At 36.1% G+C, this 17,414-nt stretch overlaps 1 protein-coding gene across 1 annotated transcript in view; it reads left to right on the forward strand.

Moving 5' to 3' along the window:
* Nucleotides 1-13,897, forward strand: part of LOC125833696 (TMV resistance protein N-like) — a 29,694-nt gene extending 15,797 nt beyond the window's left edge. The window contains exons 4-5 of the mRNA XM_049512910.1: nt 1,659-3,048; nt 13,809-13,897. Of these exons, the coding sequence (XP_049368867.1) occupies nt 1,659-3,048; nt 13,809-13,897 (1,479 nt within the window). The remainder of the gene's footprint in view (nt 1-1,658; nt 3,049-13,808) is intronic.
* Nucleotides 13,898-17,414: the final 3,517 nt, after the last annotated feature.

A 17,414-nucleotide genomic window follows, 5' to 3' on the forward strand; every position in this document is an offset into this window, starting at 1 on the left:
GATTTCAGCTTCCACAGGAATTCATTGTGCATGGGGGAAACCTGTATGTAAGCTCAATAAATCCCTCTATGGGTTGAAGCAGGCTCCTAGACAATGGAATGTAAAACTCACTGAAGCTCTTATCAGACTTGGTTTTGTTCAAATTCTTTTGGACTACTAATTGTTCATTAAAAGGACTGGTACATCACTAGTACTAATTCTTGTATATGTGGATGATATGATGATTACTGGTAATGAGCTTAAACTCATTCAACACACCAAAAAGATCCTCCAAGATACCTTCAAGATGAAGGATTTAGGAGACCTCAGATACTTTCTTGGGATTGAATTTGCAAGGTCACAAGCAGGTATTGTTATGCATCAAAGAAAGTACACATTGGAAATTATTTCTGAAGCTGGCATTGGAGCAGCAAAACCAGCTGCCACTCCTCTTGATCCTTATGTCCAGTTGACAACCAGAGAATATGATGAAATAAATGGAAAAGGCAAAGGATGATAAACTACTTAAAGATGCTACAATATATAGAAGGTTAGTTGGCAAACTGTTATATCTAAATGTCACAAGACCAAACATTCCCTTTGCTACACAAACCTTGAGTCAGTTCCTTCACCAACCTAAGCAGTCTCATCTTAATGCTGCACTCAAAGTTGTGAGATACATAAAAGGACAAGCTGGACTAGGTGTCCTGTTATCTAGCAAGAGAAACAATCAACTGAATGTATATTGTGATTCAGACTGGGGAGCATGCCTACATACTAGAAGATCAGTTTCTGGTTTTATGGTGAAGCTGAGAGATTCACTAATATCCTGGAAGTCAAAGAAACAAGGAACAATATCTAGAAGTTCAGCTGAAGCAGAATATAAGAGCATGTCAAGTGCTGTAGCTGAAGTTGTTTGGATAGTGAGGTTATTCAAAGAACTAGGTGCTGATGTTCAAATTCCCGTGACTATTCACTGTGATAGCAAGTCAGCAATTCAAATTGCAGCAAATCCAGTTCTTCATGAAAGAACAAAACATATTGAATTGGATTGCCATTTCATAAGGGAGAAAATACAACAAGGATTAGTGGAAACAAAGTATTTGAATACTAAGGAGCAAGAAGCTGATATATTAACTAAAGGTCTGGGGAAGTCTCAACATGAATACTTAATGTCCAAGTTTGGTGTATTAAATTTGTTCATACCTTCAAACTTGAGGGGGAGTATTGAAGAAGGTATTACATAGGACCTACATGTAATTAGTAAGAGTTTGTATGTAATTAATAGAAGTTAGAGGGTTAGTTAGTAAAGAATTGGTTAGATTAGTTACAACAAGATTCCTACTTAGTTTGTATAAATGTAGCACATTACTGATTCATTTGTTTTTCTATTAAGCAATGAAATTCATTTCTCTTTCTCTCTAATTCTTCTTCTTTACGTCTAGAACATTCCTAATCAAAGGGAACTGTTCTTCAAGATATCTTCTTCAAGATATCTAACATAACGGGAGAGTGAGAAACACACCTCAAGTAATATGTGATGGTGTGCATGTATACACACATTTGGTCCAATCACCATTGAAGTCATATGTTTAATAATATATATTAAACACCTTCATTTAGTTTTTGAACATTTATAAAAATGAAAATTAAACAATTTCTTTCTATATTCTGAATAGGAATTTTTGCCGTCTCTACGCTGGCTAGATCTCAGCTTCTCCAGTAGGCTAGTGGGAACACCAGATTTTACGGGGATGCCAAATTTGGAGCGTTTGAATCTGGAGGAATGTAGGAGTCTTAAAAAAGTTCACCCTTCTCTGGGAAATTGCAAAAAACTCATTAAGTTAAGTTTGTATCGTTGTGAAAGCCTTGAGAGGTTTCCATGCATTAACGTGGAGTCTCTTGAACATCTGAATCTAGAGGAATGCTTTAGATTGGAGGAATTTCCAGAAATCATTGGAAGAATGAAGTTGGAGTTAAAGATTAAGGTGAAATGCATTGGGATAAGAGAAATACCATCATATATTATTCAACACCAAGCACATCTTACAGAGCTAGATTTGTCAGACATGGAAAAACTTGTAGCTCTTCCAAGCAACATTGGCATGTTGAAAGGTTTGGTGAAGCTAGATGTCTCGTTATGCTCAAAACTTGGAAGCTTGCCAGAAGAGATAGGTGATTTAGAGAACTTGGTGAAACTTGATGCCAGCTATACTCGAATTTCACAACCTCCGTCTTCCATCATCCGCTTGAACAATCTTATAGTCTTGAGTTTTGAAGGACTATGCTTAGAAGATGGAGAGTACTTTGTGTTCCCTCGGGTGAATGAAGGGTTACGCTCATTGAAAATTCTGAATCTCAATTTTTGCAATATAATAGATGGAGGACTTCCGGAAGACATTGGATGCTTATCATCTTTGAAAGAGCTGCATCTCAGTGGAAATGATTTTGAACATTTGCCTGGAAGCATTGCCCAACTTGGTGCTCTTCAAACCTTGTACTTAACATATTGCGAAAGGATTACACAGCTGCCAAAATTTCCAGAGCACTTAAATACAATATTTGCAGATTGGAGCAGTGATTTGATCAGTAATTCGTTGTTTCAGAATATCTCATCATTGCAGCAGCATGACATCTCTGCTTCAGATTCCTTGTCACTAAAAGCACTTATGAGTCGGGTGGAGAATATCCCAAGTTGGTTCCACCATCGGGGATTTGATAAAAGTGTATCAGTCAATTTGCCTGAAAATTGGTACGTACGTGATAACTTCTTGGGATTTGCTGTATGTTACTCTGACAAATTAATTGACATCACAGTTCACTTGATTCCTTTATGTGATGATGGGACCTCGGGTATCACCCAGAAATTTGCCTTATCCAACCATTCAGAATATAATCCTAAGAATTACTCCTGCTATTTTTTTTTGGTACCACTTGCTGGCTTATGGGATACATGTAAGGCAAATGGGAAAACACCAAATGACTATGTGCTTATTAGGTTATGTTTTTCTGGAGAAATGAAGAAGTATGGATTACGTTTGTTGTATAAAGATTATCCTCAGAAACATTGTAATATTCTTGGGAGAGTGGCCAGTCTCTTCTGCTGCATTAACTGATCTCTTTTAATAATATTGTAATTACTTAACTCTTCTCATTTATGGTTATGGACCATAGCACTATCTTCGATTCGTTGTTTATGAGCGTGCTGTCGAGATAAAGAAATTACTGTAATTTTACCCTTCTTTTTCACTGCAGCTTCGTCTGTTTGTACTTTTATCTGTCCATTGTGCACCTATTTTACTGAGGAATTTGGAGCCACATAATCTAAGGGACTAACTCTAGTACCTTAATTCAGCATTTGACTCTTAAATGTTTACAAACAACTCTCCATGAAGATAAACTCTCTTCTTGTTACAAGCCTCGCTGTGCACGCCTTAACAAAACCTAGGATTATTAGAGAGTTGTCATCAGAACATTTAGAGTTAACTGTTAAGCAAGGTACTAGAGTTAGATTACACGGAAATTTTTAAAAGTAAATGACCGAAGCTTTGGATTATGAATACACAAATATTCTTTCAATCTTAAAGTCTAGAGTCTTGTTAGCAGTGCAAACTGAGAAGAAGAAGATGGTATTTTGAGAACAGAACCGGTGAGACTGCCTATGTAGGACACATGTTTCCTCTGCCTGAGAAAGAGATTCGTGAAAGAACAAATTGCAGATGAATGGCAAGATAACTTTGCCATATTTAAATATCATTTTGAAATATAATCACATTTTCCATTTGCTAACCCGTAGGCCATAGATGACCCCCAAAAGGAAAATTGTAGATGAACTGTGATATAGACATATTAACTATTCGAGTGACCACATATACACCTTTTATTGACATGAGTGTGTCTTATGAATATCCAATCTGACCTGGCAACATGCATATTCCTTTCTTGGATCTTATTCTAAAGTTGGCTTTGTCCATATTGAAAAATCCTAAAAGAGTCTTCGATAGCGCCAAACTTAGCCAGAGCATCTGCAATACATAGTATTAGCCTCCTGATAATACTATATTGAGAAGACATAGTTTCTCCTTAATTTTCATATTCCAGTGTTTCAATTTCCAGGGAGGCTTTACCACATCTAGCCGAGCACCTTTTCTTCCAACACATTTCTGTTTTGGTAAACAAAATCAATAAACTAATTTTTTGCATACTTTTGTTTATAATAGCTAAATGAGATTTAAATATCAAATATTAGTAGACATGTATAACAAGACCACCTCACTAAAACATTGATGAAATTTTCATACAAACGCTATCACTATAACGAGGTTTGTCTTTCCGTCAAGTTTAAGGGATTTTAGGTATTCTATCTTTTAGTTATAATTACAATTATATTAGTTTTGGAACATTAAATTTTGATATAACAATAATGTAAAACAATTTCTGATTTCACACAAAATAATGTGTTTGACTCTTGTAATCCAAACACCGTTGCACATTTTTCATCGGAGGGGGTAAATTAGACACAACGGTCATTTGATGCCCGCAAATACAAAAAGAAATAGCTTCCTATCTCAGTTTCTATGTGTTCTCAATAACAGCATTTGCCATCTCTGCAAAAGCTAGACCTCAGGGGCTCTAAAAGGCTGATGTGAGCACCAGATTTCACAGGGATGCCAAATTTGAAGTATTTGAATCTTCGAAGTTGTAGTAATCTTAAAGAGGTTTACCATTCCCAAGGATGTTCCAAAAAACTCATTGAGTTATGCTTGGATGTTTGTGAAAACCTTAAAAGGTTTCCATTTTTTAGCGGGGAATCTCTTGAATCTCTGGAACTATCTTTCTGTTCTACCATCATCTGTTAAGTACCTAGCTCATACTACCAAGCAAAATTTGAGTTCTATGGAAAACCTTATATCACTTCCAAGCAGCATTGGCTTGTTGAAAAGCTTGGTGGAGCTACATGTGTTGAATTTCTATAAACTTGAAAGCTTGCCAGAAGAGATAGGAGATTTAGAAAATTTGGAGCTGCTTGCTGCTCAGTGGTGTCTCATTTCATGACCTCCCTCTTCCATTGTCCGCTTCAACAAGCTTAAACACTTGACTTCTGCAAAACAAAATTCAGAAGTTGGCCTGGAAGATGGATTGTTCTTCGTGTTCCCTCAGGTGAATGTCGGGTTTCTCTCATTGGAAAAACTTGATCTCAGATACAGCAATTTAATCCAGGGAGGACTTTCGAAAGACATTGGATCCTTATCATCTTTGAAAGTGTTGAATCTCACTGGAAATAATTTTGAACATTTGCCTCAAAGCGTAGCCCAGCTTGGTGCTGTTCAACGCTTGTCCCTATCATGTAGCAAGAGGTTCAAAGAGTTTCCAGGTTTCACGCGGATGCCAAACTTGAACACTTAGATTCTGTCAAATTGTATGAATCTAGAACAGTTAGTAGATTTCACGGGGATGCCAAATTTATGGACTTTAGATCTCTCAAATTGTATGAATCTTGAAGAGGTTCATTATTCCCAATGTGTTTTTGAAAATCTCTATGGTTTAACTTTACTTTATGTATACAACTTAAGAGGTTTCCGGGTCTTTACATTGATTCTCTTAAGTATGTATAACTGGGGGATTGCTCTAGTTTAGAAAATATTCCGGAAATCATTGGAAGCATGAAAGCGAAGTCGGATATTCACATGCTAGACAGTGTGATAAGGGATCTAAATTCGATGTGTATGTCATTTACACATTCCTTGTCTCAGGATATCGTTTCCTTGAAGCAAGGTGTTAGGCAATTGGCATTTTTACTTCCAGCTTATTCTTTTTACTGTTTTTTTTTTTTTTTAACTTATTTTAGTTTACTGTTTCCCTATTTTCTAGAAAAAGACTAAGTCAAAGTTAGTTGCTTAATTTTCTGAAGTTAGTCGCCCTTTATGGTTGATTAGTGGGTCATTTTCTTATTCAGTTTTTATCCACTTTTTAAATTATCTGTTAGACAGGAAATAGTTATCTTTTTTCTTGTATACTTTCTGATGTTCTCCATGTTAATGATATGCTGCAATTTTAATGAGTTCTTTGTGCTTTAATACTTCAATTCAGTTGAAGGAGAGTTCAATGTTTTAATAGTTTCATTAGAGCCTCTGGTTAATCTTATCGGACCAAAAAGTTTTAAACTAAAACACAAATGACATCCAACAACCTACCTTTAAATCCACCATTCACTCTCACCGGTGGAAATTACCAAATTTGATCTATGAAGATGCAAGCTTTTCTGGAAGCTTATGAACTTTGGAAAATTGTGACGGAAGATAAATCAGTTGTTGCTCTACAAACAAATTCTACCTTGTCTCAAATCAAATCCAACAATGAAAAGAAGACAAAGAAATCTAAAGCCAAGAAACGTTGCTTATGCAGAATGTTGTGGCAGATTCTGTGTTCTATGGAATGACTTGTAAAACAACAAAAGAGGCTTGAGATAGGTTGAAAGAACAATATCAAGGCAGCAATAGAACACATCAAATGCAGGTGTTGAATCCAAAAAGAGAGTTCAAGTCCCTAAATATGTAGGAGGACGAAACAATCAGCAAGTGTATTGATCGAATATCCTTAATTGTTAATAACATTAGACTTCTTGGTGAAGAATTTACAGACAAACGGATTGCGGAGAAAGTTCTTGTGACTCTTCCTGAGAGGTTTGAATATTAAATTTCTTCTCTTAAGAATCCAAGGACATGAGAAAACTCTCACTAGGTGAACTAATGAGTGCTCTTCAAGCACAAGAACAAAGAAGGACTATGAGACGGAACAAGTTCAGTGAAAGACCTTTCTTTGTTCAAAAGCAAAACTTTTGTAAAGGAAAGCAACAGTTCAACCAAAAGAATAAGGGCAAGCATGATGGAGGAAACAATAGTGGAGATGTGAAACAAAAGTTTCCTCCATGCAAACATTGCAAAAAAAAACGACACATCAGGAGAAGTATTGTTGGTGGAGAGTCGATGCTATATGCAACAACTGTAAGCAGACGGGGCACATATCCAAAAAAATTGCAAATCAAGAGTAAAGGTTTCTGAAGCTTTGCAAGCACAACTAGTAGAAGTTGCATTCGCACATGAGGAGCAACTCTTTGCAATTTCATACTTTTCAACCAATGAATCCTCTTATTCGTGACTTTTTGATAGTTGTTGCACACATCACTTGTGAAATAATGCTGAAATGTTCAAATTCCTTGATGATACTTACAAATCAAAAGTAAAAGTGGGAAATGGTGAGACTGTAGAAGTCAAAGGCAGAGGTGCATTGTCTATCTCAACTATATCAGGTATCAAAACTATTCCTGATGTTTTGTACAAACCTGATGAGTCAATTTTTTTTAGCAATGGATAAATGCTTGAAAATAATTATTCTTTACATTTTAAGAATCGTGAATGTCATACCCCCGAGCATACACCTTGGACATGGACGGCACTTGGAGACCATTGTTGGTCCCAAGCAAGCCCTATGATACATATGAATCAATAGAATACACGAAAGCTATAATAGATAAACCTTTAAAACATATAAAGAACTTAAAACAATGCTTGGAAATACTTGATATAAATAGTTAAATGTTTAGCAAAAAATCTGAGAAAGTACTGAAAACTAACTCTGTCTACCCATGAAGCCTTTACTGTCTAAAGATAGGCGATGAGACAAGGCTCACAACACCTCAAAATACTACAAAAACCAAACAATAAACTAGAGTCCTCCGAAAGCAAGGACGTCTCACAAAAAGCTGACGAGCGGATGATGTGATATCAACAGAATGTCTGTTGATGATCCTAAGTATCTTAATCATCATCATGAAGTGATATAAGTAAAATGACATCAACACATTTAATAAGAGTATGCAATAAGGCTGAATAAAGTAAATAACTGACTGAAGGACTGAAATCAACTCAACTGAATCAATATATGAATATGAAGTGAAAATCATTTAAGCTTTACAATAAGATAAGCAATAAAATTAATATGAACATAATAATACACTTTACTCTGTTGGGAGCTTCTCTAAATCACAACCATCACTATGAGCCTAGCAATGATACAACGTTCAACTCACGTTGCTAGGGTTACCCTATACTTTGTCGGGGTATTTTCCACAGGGTTCAGGTCCAAGGATGGGTTCACTGACTGTGGACCCTTTCACCGTCCGTGAACACGTCTGTAAAACATTGCCTTAGAATATTTTTCATAGGGTTCGGGTCCAAGAATAGGTTCACTCCTCGTGGACCCTTTCACCGTTCGTGAAACCGTCCATAGACCATTGACTCAGAATATTTTTCACAAGATTCAGGTCCAAGGATGGGTTCACTTACTATGGACCAGCCTTTCACCGTCCGTGAACCCGTCCGTAGACTAGTGCCTTAAAATAATTTTCACAAGGTTCAGGTCCAAGGTTGGGTTCACTGACCATGAAACTTACCACCATCAGTGAACCCTTTCTTATAAGTCTACTTTTCACTGATTCAACTATCTTTTCTTATTCCAACTTCCAATTGACCTTTTACACTTCCAGGTATTACACAATGGCTAAAAGAGTGTTAAGGTATATTAAAGGAACCAACAAGTTTGGAATTTTTTTTCCAACATCTGTGAAGTAACTATGAACTTGGTGGGTTACTCTGATAGTGATTAGGGTGGTAGCGTTGATAATTCCAGAAGAACTTCTGGATATATTTTCTATTTGAAGGCAAGTTATTTTAGTTGGAGCTCTAGGAAACAAGAAACTACAGCTCAATCAATAGCAGAAGTTGAGTGCATAGTTGTTGCATCTGCTTTAAAAACAAGTTATATGGATAAGGAAGATGTTGAAGGACTTAGGCATGTACAAACAGAAGCTACCAAGATCATGTCAGTTTAAAAGTTTCAATTTCAGAAAATCTAGTGTTTCATGGTTGAACTAAGCATATCAAGATCAACTTTAATTTTATTAGAGAAGTTCGACAATCTAATGAAGTGTTGCTTGTTCATTGCTCATCTGAGAACCAACTAGCTGGCATTTTCACTAGGTCACTACCAAAGGAAAGGTTTGAAGATCCAAGGCAAATAATTTGTGTTTGTAACCAAAAATATCAAGGAGAAGTGTTAGAAAATTGACCTTATGAAGAACTTAAGATACAATAAGCTCAAATAAAATATAACTGGAGGAGTCTGAGAAAATAGTTTCCAGAGAATAAGAACAATGGGCTTCGCTAGTATTCAGTCAATTAATGATCTTATATAGAATTACAACTTTAATAGAGTCACAATCCCACTAAACCACTAACTAAATCCACTAACCTAACTCTCCTAAACTATAGGGAAAAGCTATCTTCTACTCTAGAAAATAATAGAATATCCACGTACTAATAAAATATCAAAGTAACAACTAAGATAAGAAATAGTTATACTACAGAAATTGGTCAAACTAAAATAGGAATGATGTTGTCAACTTTAACACCCCTTCTCAACATTAGCTCTCCGTCTTAACCATGCCTAGCTTCTTGTAAAAACTCTTCAACTTTTTGACACTAAAACCTTTGGTGAACAAGTCTGCAATTTGATGTTCCATTTTGATGTGCTCCAAACCAATCTCTCCTTGCAACACTTTTTCCCGGATAAAGTGGTAATGTATCTCCACATGTTTAGTCCTTGCGTGGAAAAATGGATTTTCAACCAAGCAAATTGCTGACTGATTATCACAGTACAAAATAACTTTATAACCTACTGGTTGTCTTAGATCCTTCATCAACTGCATAAGCCATGTACTTTCCTGAGCTGCAAATGCTGCTGCCTGATACTTTGCTTCTATTGTTGACAGCAACACTGTTGCTTGCCTTTTACTGCGCCAAGAAATCACTCCAGCTCCAAGCTTAAACACAAAGCCAGTAGTTGAACGACGGGTATCATGGTCTCCTCCATAGTCAAGAGTCATAGTATCCGATTAGTTTGCATTCTTCACCTTTCTTATACAACAGACCATAGTCAATTGTACTATTTACATATCTCAAGATTCGATGAACTCCATTCAAATGAGACTTATTTGGATTTTGCATGTAACGACTTACACACATACTCAGGATAATCGTGACTCTGAAAACCTAATGGTTGATACATGTAAATCTCTCGATCCAACTCTCCGTGCAAGAATGCATTCTTTACATCCATTTGCCATAGGTTCCAATCTTTACTAGCTGCAAGTGCAAGTAAGACAGTAGTAAGATTTTCCACTGGACTAAACGTTTCATCATAGTCTAGTCCATATTGTTGAGAAAAACCCTAAGCTACAAAACGAGCTTTGCGCCTTTCAATTGATCCATTTGTGTGACACTTTATCTTGTAAATCCATTTACAGGAAATAGGTTTGGCATCCCTTGGTTTTTTCACGAGCTTTCACATTTGATTCAGTTGTAGCGCAACAACTTCCTCCTCCATAGCCTTAATCCACTTTGGATTCTGGAATGCTTCCTCAAAAGTTTCTGGTTCCTTTTCATTTTTATCTTCTACAATGGCAGCATTGGCAAACTTGGGATTTTGCTTTCTGATCCTCGTTGACCTTATGAGTGGAGGTGGTGAATCTGCTCCAATTAGTTCACCTTCTTCACCTGGTTGTTTGTACATACCAGTTTGCCACTGATTTTGAGTCACAACTTCATCAACATTGTCTTCATTAGCTTCCGCCCAAAATTGTCCCGGGATATTTTTGCGTGAAGTAGGCTCCAACAGATTTCTGCTAGGTGTCTATTCTTACTTTCTGCTATGCCATTTTGTTGTGGCGTATTTGGACATGTGATCTGATGGCGTATTCGACACTTTTCAAGAAATTCAGAAAATTCATGTGAGTTATATTCCCCACCATTGTCAGTTCGTAGACAAAGATTTTTCTGACCAACTTCTCCTTCAACAACCTTTTTGAATTCTTTGAATTTTGAAAATACCTCATACTTCTTTAAAAAATAAATCCACACGTACCTCGAAAAAATATCAATGAATGTCAACATATAGTTCATTCCACCAATAGAGAGTTGTTTGACAGGGCCGAACATATCTGAGTGAATTAACTCTAATGGTTCCTTGGCTGTATATTTCAAATCCTGATATGGCAACTAATGCGCTTTACCATACTGACAACCTGCACATATTACATCCGTCCTTACTGGAAGTTTGGGAAGACCCTTCAACATTGACTTTTCCATCATGACTCTAGTTTAAAGTAGCTAACGTGACTCAACCGCATGTGTCATAAGTTCTCCGTCTCATTCTTCCTTGTCTTGTCTATATATGCGGTTTCTGCCGACATTACATAAATAGAATTTAACCTTTGCCCCTTCATCACTAGCTCTTCTTTAACCTCAAGATCATGGTATATTCTTACATCTTGCGGACAAAATAGAACATAATGACCCGAAGATGTCAATTGAGCTACTGAAAGAAGATTTTTCTTCATACTTGGGAGATGATAAACATTTTGAAGCAGCATCAGATCAGCACAACTATTTGGAGACACAATAGTCTTACCAATGTGAGCTATCGGTAATTTTATGTCATCTGTTGTCACCACTTCAAGACTTCCCTTGTACTCGGACAAACTTTACAGCTTCTTTTTGTCACCATTCATATGGTTTGAGCATCCCAAGTCAACAATCCAGTCATTCTCATAGTCAATTTGTTTAGAGATTGTTACTGTAAGAGATAACTCTTCTTGTTCTATAGCAAAGAACGTTTCAGCATCCTAATCATCTTCACTATTTTCCGTTGGACCGGAGGTAGCAACAACATTGCTTTCAACAATCCTCTTTTTGAACCAACAAATATTGGCTTTATGTCCCTTCTTCCCAAAGTTATGGCATTTCCCTTCAAACCTCTTGTTGTTGCCCCAATTGTTCTTTGAACTTCCACCTGGATGAGAGCTTCCTTCTCCTTGATGATTTTTTGACTTATCATCAGTTCTTTTTGATCCACCGGCGTTGTACTGCTTGGGGTTCCCTCTGCTTTTGTTGACGTAGAGTGCTTCGTCCTCGCCTTTAAGACAGACTCCGTTCATTTGCTTAGCCAAGTCTTCCTAACCTGCTAGCAAATTCTCAAATTCTACAAGTGATGACTGATTTTGCCATCCTTGTACATCATCAATGAAGCTTCTATATTCAGGCTTCAGACCATGGATTATAATTCCCTTCATCCTCGTCTCTCCAATTGGAGCTTGTGGATCTAACTCTGAAATCTCTCGACATAACATCTTCACCTTATGAAAGTATTGTGCAATTGTCATGTTGCATTGTCCTATCGAGATTAATTCAGTCTCTAAGAGTTGGAGCCTTGTATCATTTTTCTTTTAACATAGATTGGCGAATGTATCCCAAGCCTGCTTTGGCGTGGTGGTGTCTCGTATGTGCTCTAGCACATCCTCTTCGGCCATTGTTTTCAAAGCGAATATAGCCTTACCAGCTTTTGTCTTCCACTTTCGCAGAGTGCCATTTGCATCTTCTACTGCTGGTTGTGTCACCTCGCTACCGTTGACAACCTCTCACAGATCTTGCCCTTGCATATAAGACATTGTGCAAGTTGACCATGTACTGTAATTGCTGTTGTTGAGCTTTATCATTCCGCCGACAGCTTGTAGGACTGTCATTGTGTCAGCAACAGAAGTCTCCAAAAAAAAAAAAACCCTACAGTAAATGATCTCCCAAGGAACAACCTTGCTCTTGATACCAAATGAAGAACTTAAGATACAATAAGCTCAAATAAAATATAATTGGAGGAGTCTGAGAAAATAGTTTCCAGAGAATAAGAACAACGGTCTTCGCTTGTATTCAGTCAGTTAATGATCTTATATAGACTTACAACTTTAATAGAGTCACAATCCCACTAAACCACTAACTAAATCCACTAACCTAACTCTCCTAAACTTTAGGGAAAAGCTATCTGCTACTCTAGAAAATAATAGAACATCCACGTACTAATAAAATATCAAAGTAACAACTAAACTAAGAAATAGTTATACTACAGAATTGGTCAAATTAAACTAGGAATGATGTTGTCAACTTTAATACTTTTTACTTCCAGCTTATTGATTATACTGATTTTAACTTATTTCAGTTTATTGCTTTCGTATTTTCTAGCAAAAGACTTAGTCAATGTTAGCAGCTTAATTTTTTGAAGTGAGAGGCTCTTTATGGCAAATTAGTGGGACATTTTCTTATTCAGTTTTTAAATTCAAATTTTCTCCATCTTAATGACATGCTGAAATTTTAATGAGTTTTTTGAGCTTTAATACTTCAATTCAGTTTTAGGAGAGTTCTATGTTTTAATACAAGGTAGCAGCTCTGCTTCAGATTTCGTGTCACAACGAGTGTTTATCATTAGGAGTGGCGGAAATAAGATCCTAAGTTGGTTCCACCATCAAGGAGTCAATAAAAGTTTATTACTCAATTTGCCAGAAAAATAGTATGTACCCCATAACAGCTTCTTGGGATTTGCTATATGTTACTATGGAAAATAGATTTACGCCTTTGTTGACTTGATTCTCTTATGTAATGATGAGATGTCCCAGGAACTAGATTCAGAAATATCGTGGATGAGATGGGTACTAGAAGTACCCGACCATCCACAATGTGACGAGAGTTCCCCAGTGAGAGGTATACTAGAATTGTCCGACCATTACGGATTTGATAGAGAATCTACTATTGAATTTTTCTTGGTACCTCTTGATAATGTATGGGATACATCCAAGACAAATGGGAAAACCCCAAATGACGATGGGTGTATTGGGTTATCTTTCTCTGAAAAAATGGAGGAGTATGAATTTCGTTTGTTGTATAAAGATGAAACTAAGCTTGAGGCCATGTTAAAAATGAAGAAAAATAATGATGAATCAATGGTTGGTTGTGCAATTGTGTTCATCAATGGGTGATGTACCTATCAACAGTAAATTTTTGTAAATTGATTTTCCATGTTGCCTCTGCTTGTGTTGAGTTAAAGGGTGTGATAGGATATTTTTCCTTTGTTACAAGATTGAGTAGCTCGTTTTTGAAACTTCACTCTTTTAATTTTGAACTTTTTCCCACAGAGACAGTTTTTTTCCACATGGCAATTATGTTTTTTTAAAAAGAGAGTTTGTAATACACACAACATCACATATTACTTGAGGTGTATTTTTTTTTAACTTATGAGTGATAGTTTGGGTGTGTTTCTCACACTTCCAATAGTTAGGTATAAACAAAAAAAAAAGTGATAGTTTAGATGTGTTTTTGATACATTAACTTAAAAACAAAGGAAGTAATAAGGTTGTAGCTATATTATTTAAGAGTACAAATGTAGAAAACTTTCTTTTTTGGACATTTATTATTTTTCAATACGACACAGCTTGGAGATTTAAATAGAAAGATTTTATTCTCCCCAAGGTACCCTAATTTCTTCTTCCTCCTCTATTATTGATTCTTCTTTTCCAAACAAAGTAGGACCATGGTGTTGTCTTCTTTAAAGTTTAAAGAGAGGGCCATGTGACTTTTTCACAAACTTTTTAAGAGTTTTTTTAATTAAATATAGCGGAAAAACTCAAAAATTTCATTCAATTATCACAAATGGCCTACATATTCATGTCATTCGTTAATAACCAGGAATAAAAATGAGCCAACGGTCACATGTTTGGCACTTTCATACCATTAACCATGCCCTAACGGCATACATATTGCGTTTAATAAGCTAATTTCTTGATTTTAATATACCAAATATGTCAAATGTCATCAATTTAAACCACCCACGTCCTCTAATTTATTCCATCTATTTTAACTCATTCCTTTTACATTTTAACTCGCCCCATGTTATAACTTGATCAAATTTTTTTTTATCAATTTAGTATTTTACTTAGTCGTACAGAGTATAAAATTGTTTGTTATAGTGATATCAGTTGCTCATCTAGGCTCGTGATTTTTCTTTATTCAGAAAGAGTTTCCACATAAAAATTTTGATATCATTATCATTATCACTTGTTGGTTCTCTTTTTTCAAGATATCTCTAGAATTCTATAATTTTTCATCTTTCTAGAAAAGGTGAAATATAATTAATACTTGAAAATTTATTTCTTAAATCATCTTCTTCCTGGACTATCTATTTTTAATAAATTACCGATGTTGAATTAATATATTTTACAATTTCAAAAATATTCTTTCCGAAAAATTGCCTCAAATAGGACTCATAATGTTTTTGAAGTTAACTAGTTTGCTAAAGGTGTACCTAATGAATAATGATGTTTTAGATTCAAAGTATATTGGAGGTAAAAATTATTAGGTAATTAATTTCCTTCAGCCTAAGTCTTATTAAACAATATCCATTAACTAAGATACAACCATTATGTAAAAAAGAAAACACTAAGAAATAATTTGTTGGACAAAAATTTATTAAACCTCCTTGGAAAACTAATATAGCAAAATTAGGAGTCTTTTTTCCTTTGGCAGAAAAGACAAGGGATATCAAAAATGATAATTACTTTTTTATTCTTAATTAAATATATTATGTTCGAGCCTGAATATAGAATGCCTTTCTTAGGAGCTTTTTATCCTCAATATTATAAGACTTTCTCACGTGAATCTGAACTAAGTCACACCCTGATATGGGCATATGATACTGAGTGGAATCAACTTGTATTTTGAGATATTTTCCAAGGTATAGTCCTTCTTTGCAGCTTCATCCACTTGTATTTTGAACTGTCCATATAGTTCATATTCATGTGGACCCCATAGAAATAATTGAATTTGATTGGAGTAGACACCATCTTCATGAAAGATTTTCATATTTGATGTCCTGTATATAACTTTGTGCCAAATATAATCAATTTTCTCAATCCACACAATTCTTATCTTTCTTCTCAAATTTCAACAAATTAACCGAATCAATGTCATCATCTTCTTCTTTTGTGAGCAGTTCACAGTACTGTCCTCGATGGAAGTATGATATCTTTCTGAGTTTTAGAGGTGAAGATCTCCTAAAATATTTACAGGTCACTTGTACAAAGGTTTGAAAAACAGGGGAATATTTACCTTTCAAGATGATAAAAAGCTAGAGCATGGTGATTCGATTCCAGAAGAACTCTTGAAAGCTATCAAAGAGTCTCAAGTTGCCCTTGTCATTTTCTCAGAGAATTATGCTGCATCGAGGTGGTGCTTGAATGAACTAGTTATAAAGACTGGGTATAAGTTGAAAGACGATAGTTTATTAATGAAGATAGAAAGTTGCTTAAATAGAATTACAGCGGAAAGACTCCTAAACGAACTGAAGTAATAAAACCTAACTAGACAATAACTGCTGAAACTTAATCCTAAATAAACAGGGATAGTGACTGCTCAAACTTAATACGACTAAATAACTAAACTGACTCGTGATGTTCCAATACGCCCCCTCAAGTTATGCAATGGGTCACTAAGACTAACTTGAAAAGATTATTCTCAAATGCAAGTTTAGGCAGTGCCTTGGTGAGAGTGTCGGCTATTTGATTGGCACCATGAACATGAACAACACGAACCCGTTTGGTGTCAACATGATGGCGAACAAAGTGAAAGTCCACGGCAGCATGCTTCACACGACTATGGAGGACAGGATTCTTGCTTAGGAATATGGCTCCAAGATTGTCACAATATATTGTGGGCAACTGATGGAGTGGGAATCGCAGCTCATTTAGAAGGTTGGTGACCCATAAGGTTTCAGAAAGAGCACTAGCTACTGCCCTATACTCAGACTCGGTGGAAGAGCGTGAGACAGTATTTTGCTTCTTTGAAGACCAGCAAATCGGATTGTGACCAAGGAACATAATATAACCAGATGTAGAAACTCTGTCAGTGATGTCTCCACCCCAATTTGCATCAGAGTACACATGTAGATTGAAGTCATCAATGGGAGTAACCCGTAGGCTGAGATGAATGGTACCACACAGGTATCAAAGGATGTGCTTCACAGTTTTCCAGTGAAGGTTTGATGGTGCTTGCATGAATTGAGACAGCTTGTTGACTGCATAGGCTATGTCCGGTCTGGTGAAAGATAGGTATTGAAGTCTGCCCAAGACTCGACGATAACATGTGGTATCAGTCAGGTGAGTATCATCAGATAAGACGGGTAACTCAGAGGCACTCATTGTTGTGTTGATACTCTTGCAGTCATTCATTAGCTCATTATTTAAAATCTCGTTCACATAGTTTGCTTGGGTGAGAATTAAACCACCAGAGCTACGTAGCACTTTAACACCAAGAAAGTAGGGAAGATTACCTAAATCTTTAATAGAGAACTGAGAAGCAATGAAGGTGATAGCCTGATTGACACTGAAGGTGTTGCTCCCAGTGACAATAATATCGTCGACATAGACAAGGACAAATAACGTGTCACCTAGACCATGTCTGAAAAAAAGCGAGGCATCTGACTTTGTCTTAACAAATCCTATG

This window comes from Solanum verrucosum, unplaced genomic scaffold, assembly GCF_900185275.1.
Source record: "Solanum verrucosum unplaced genomic scaffold, falcon-dt-bn FXZP01001052.1, whole genome shotgun sequence".
Classification (NCBI taxonomy): Eukaryota; Viridiplantae; Streptophyta; class Magnoliopsida; order Solanales; family Solanaceae; genus Solanum; species Solanum verrucosum.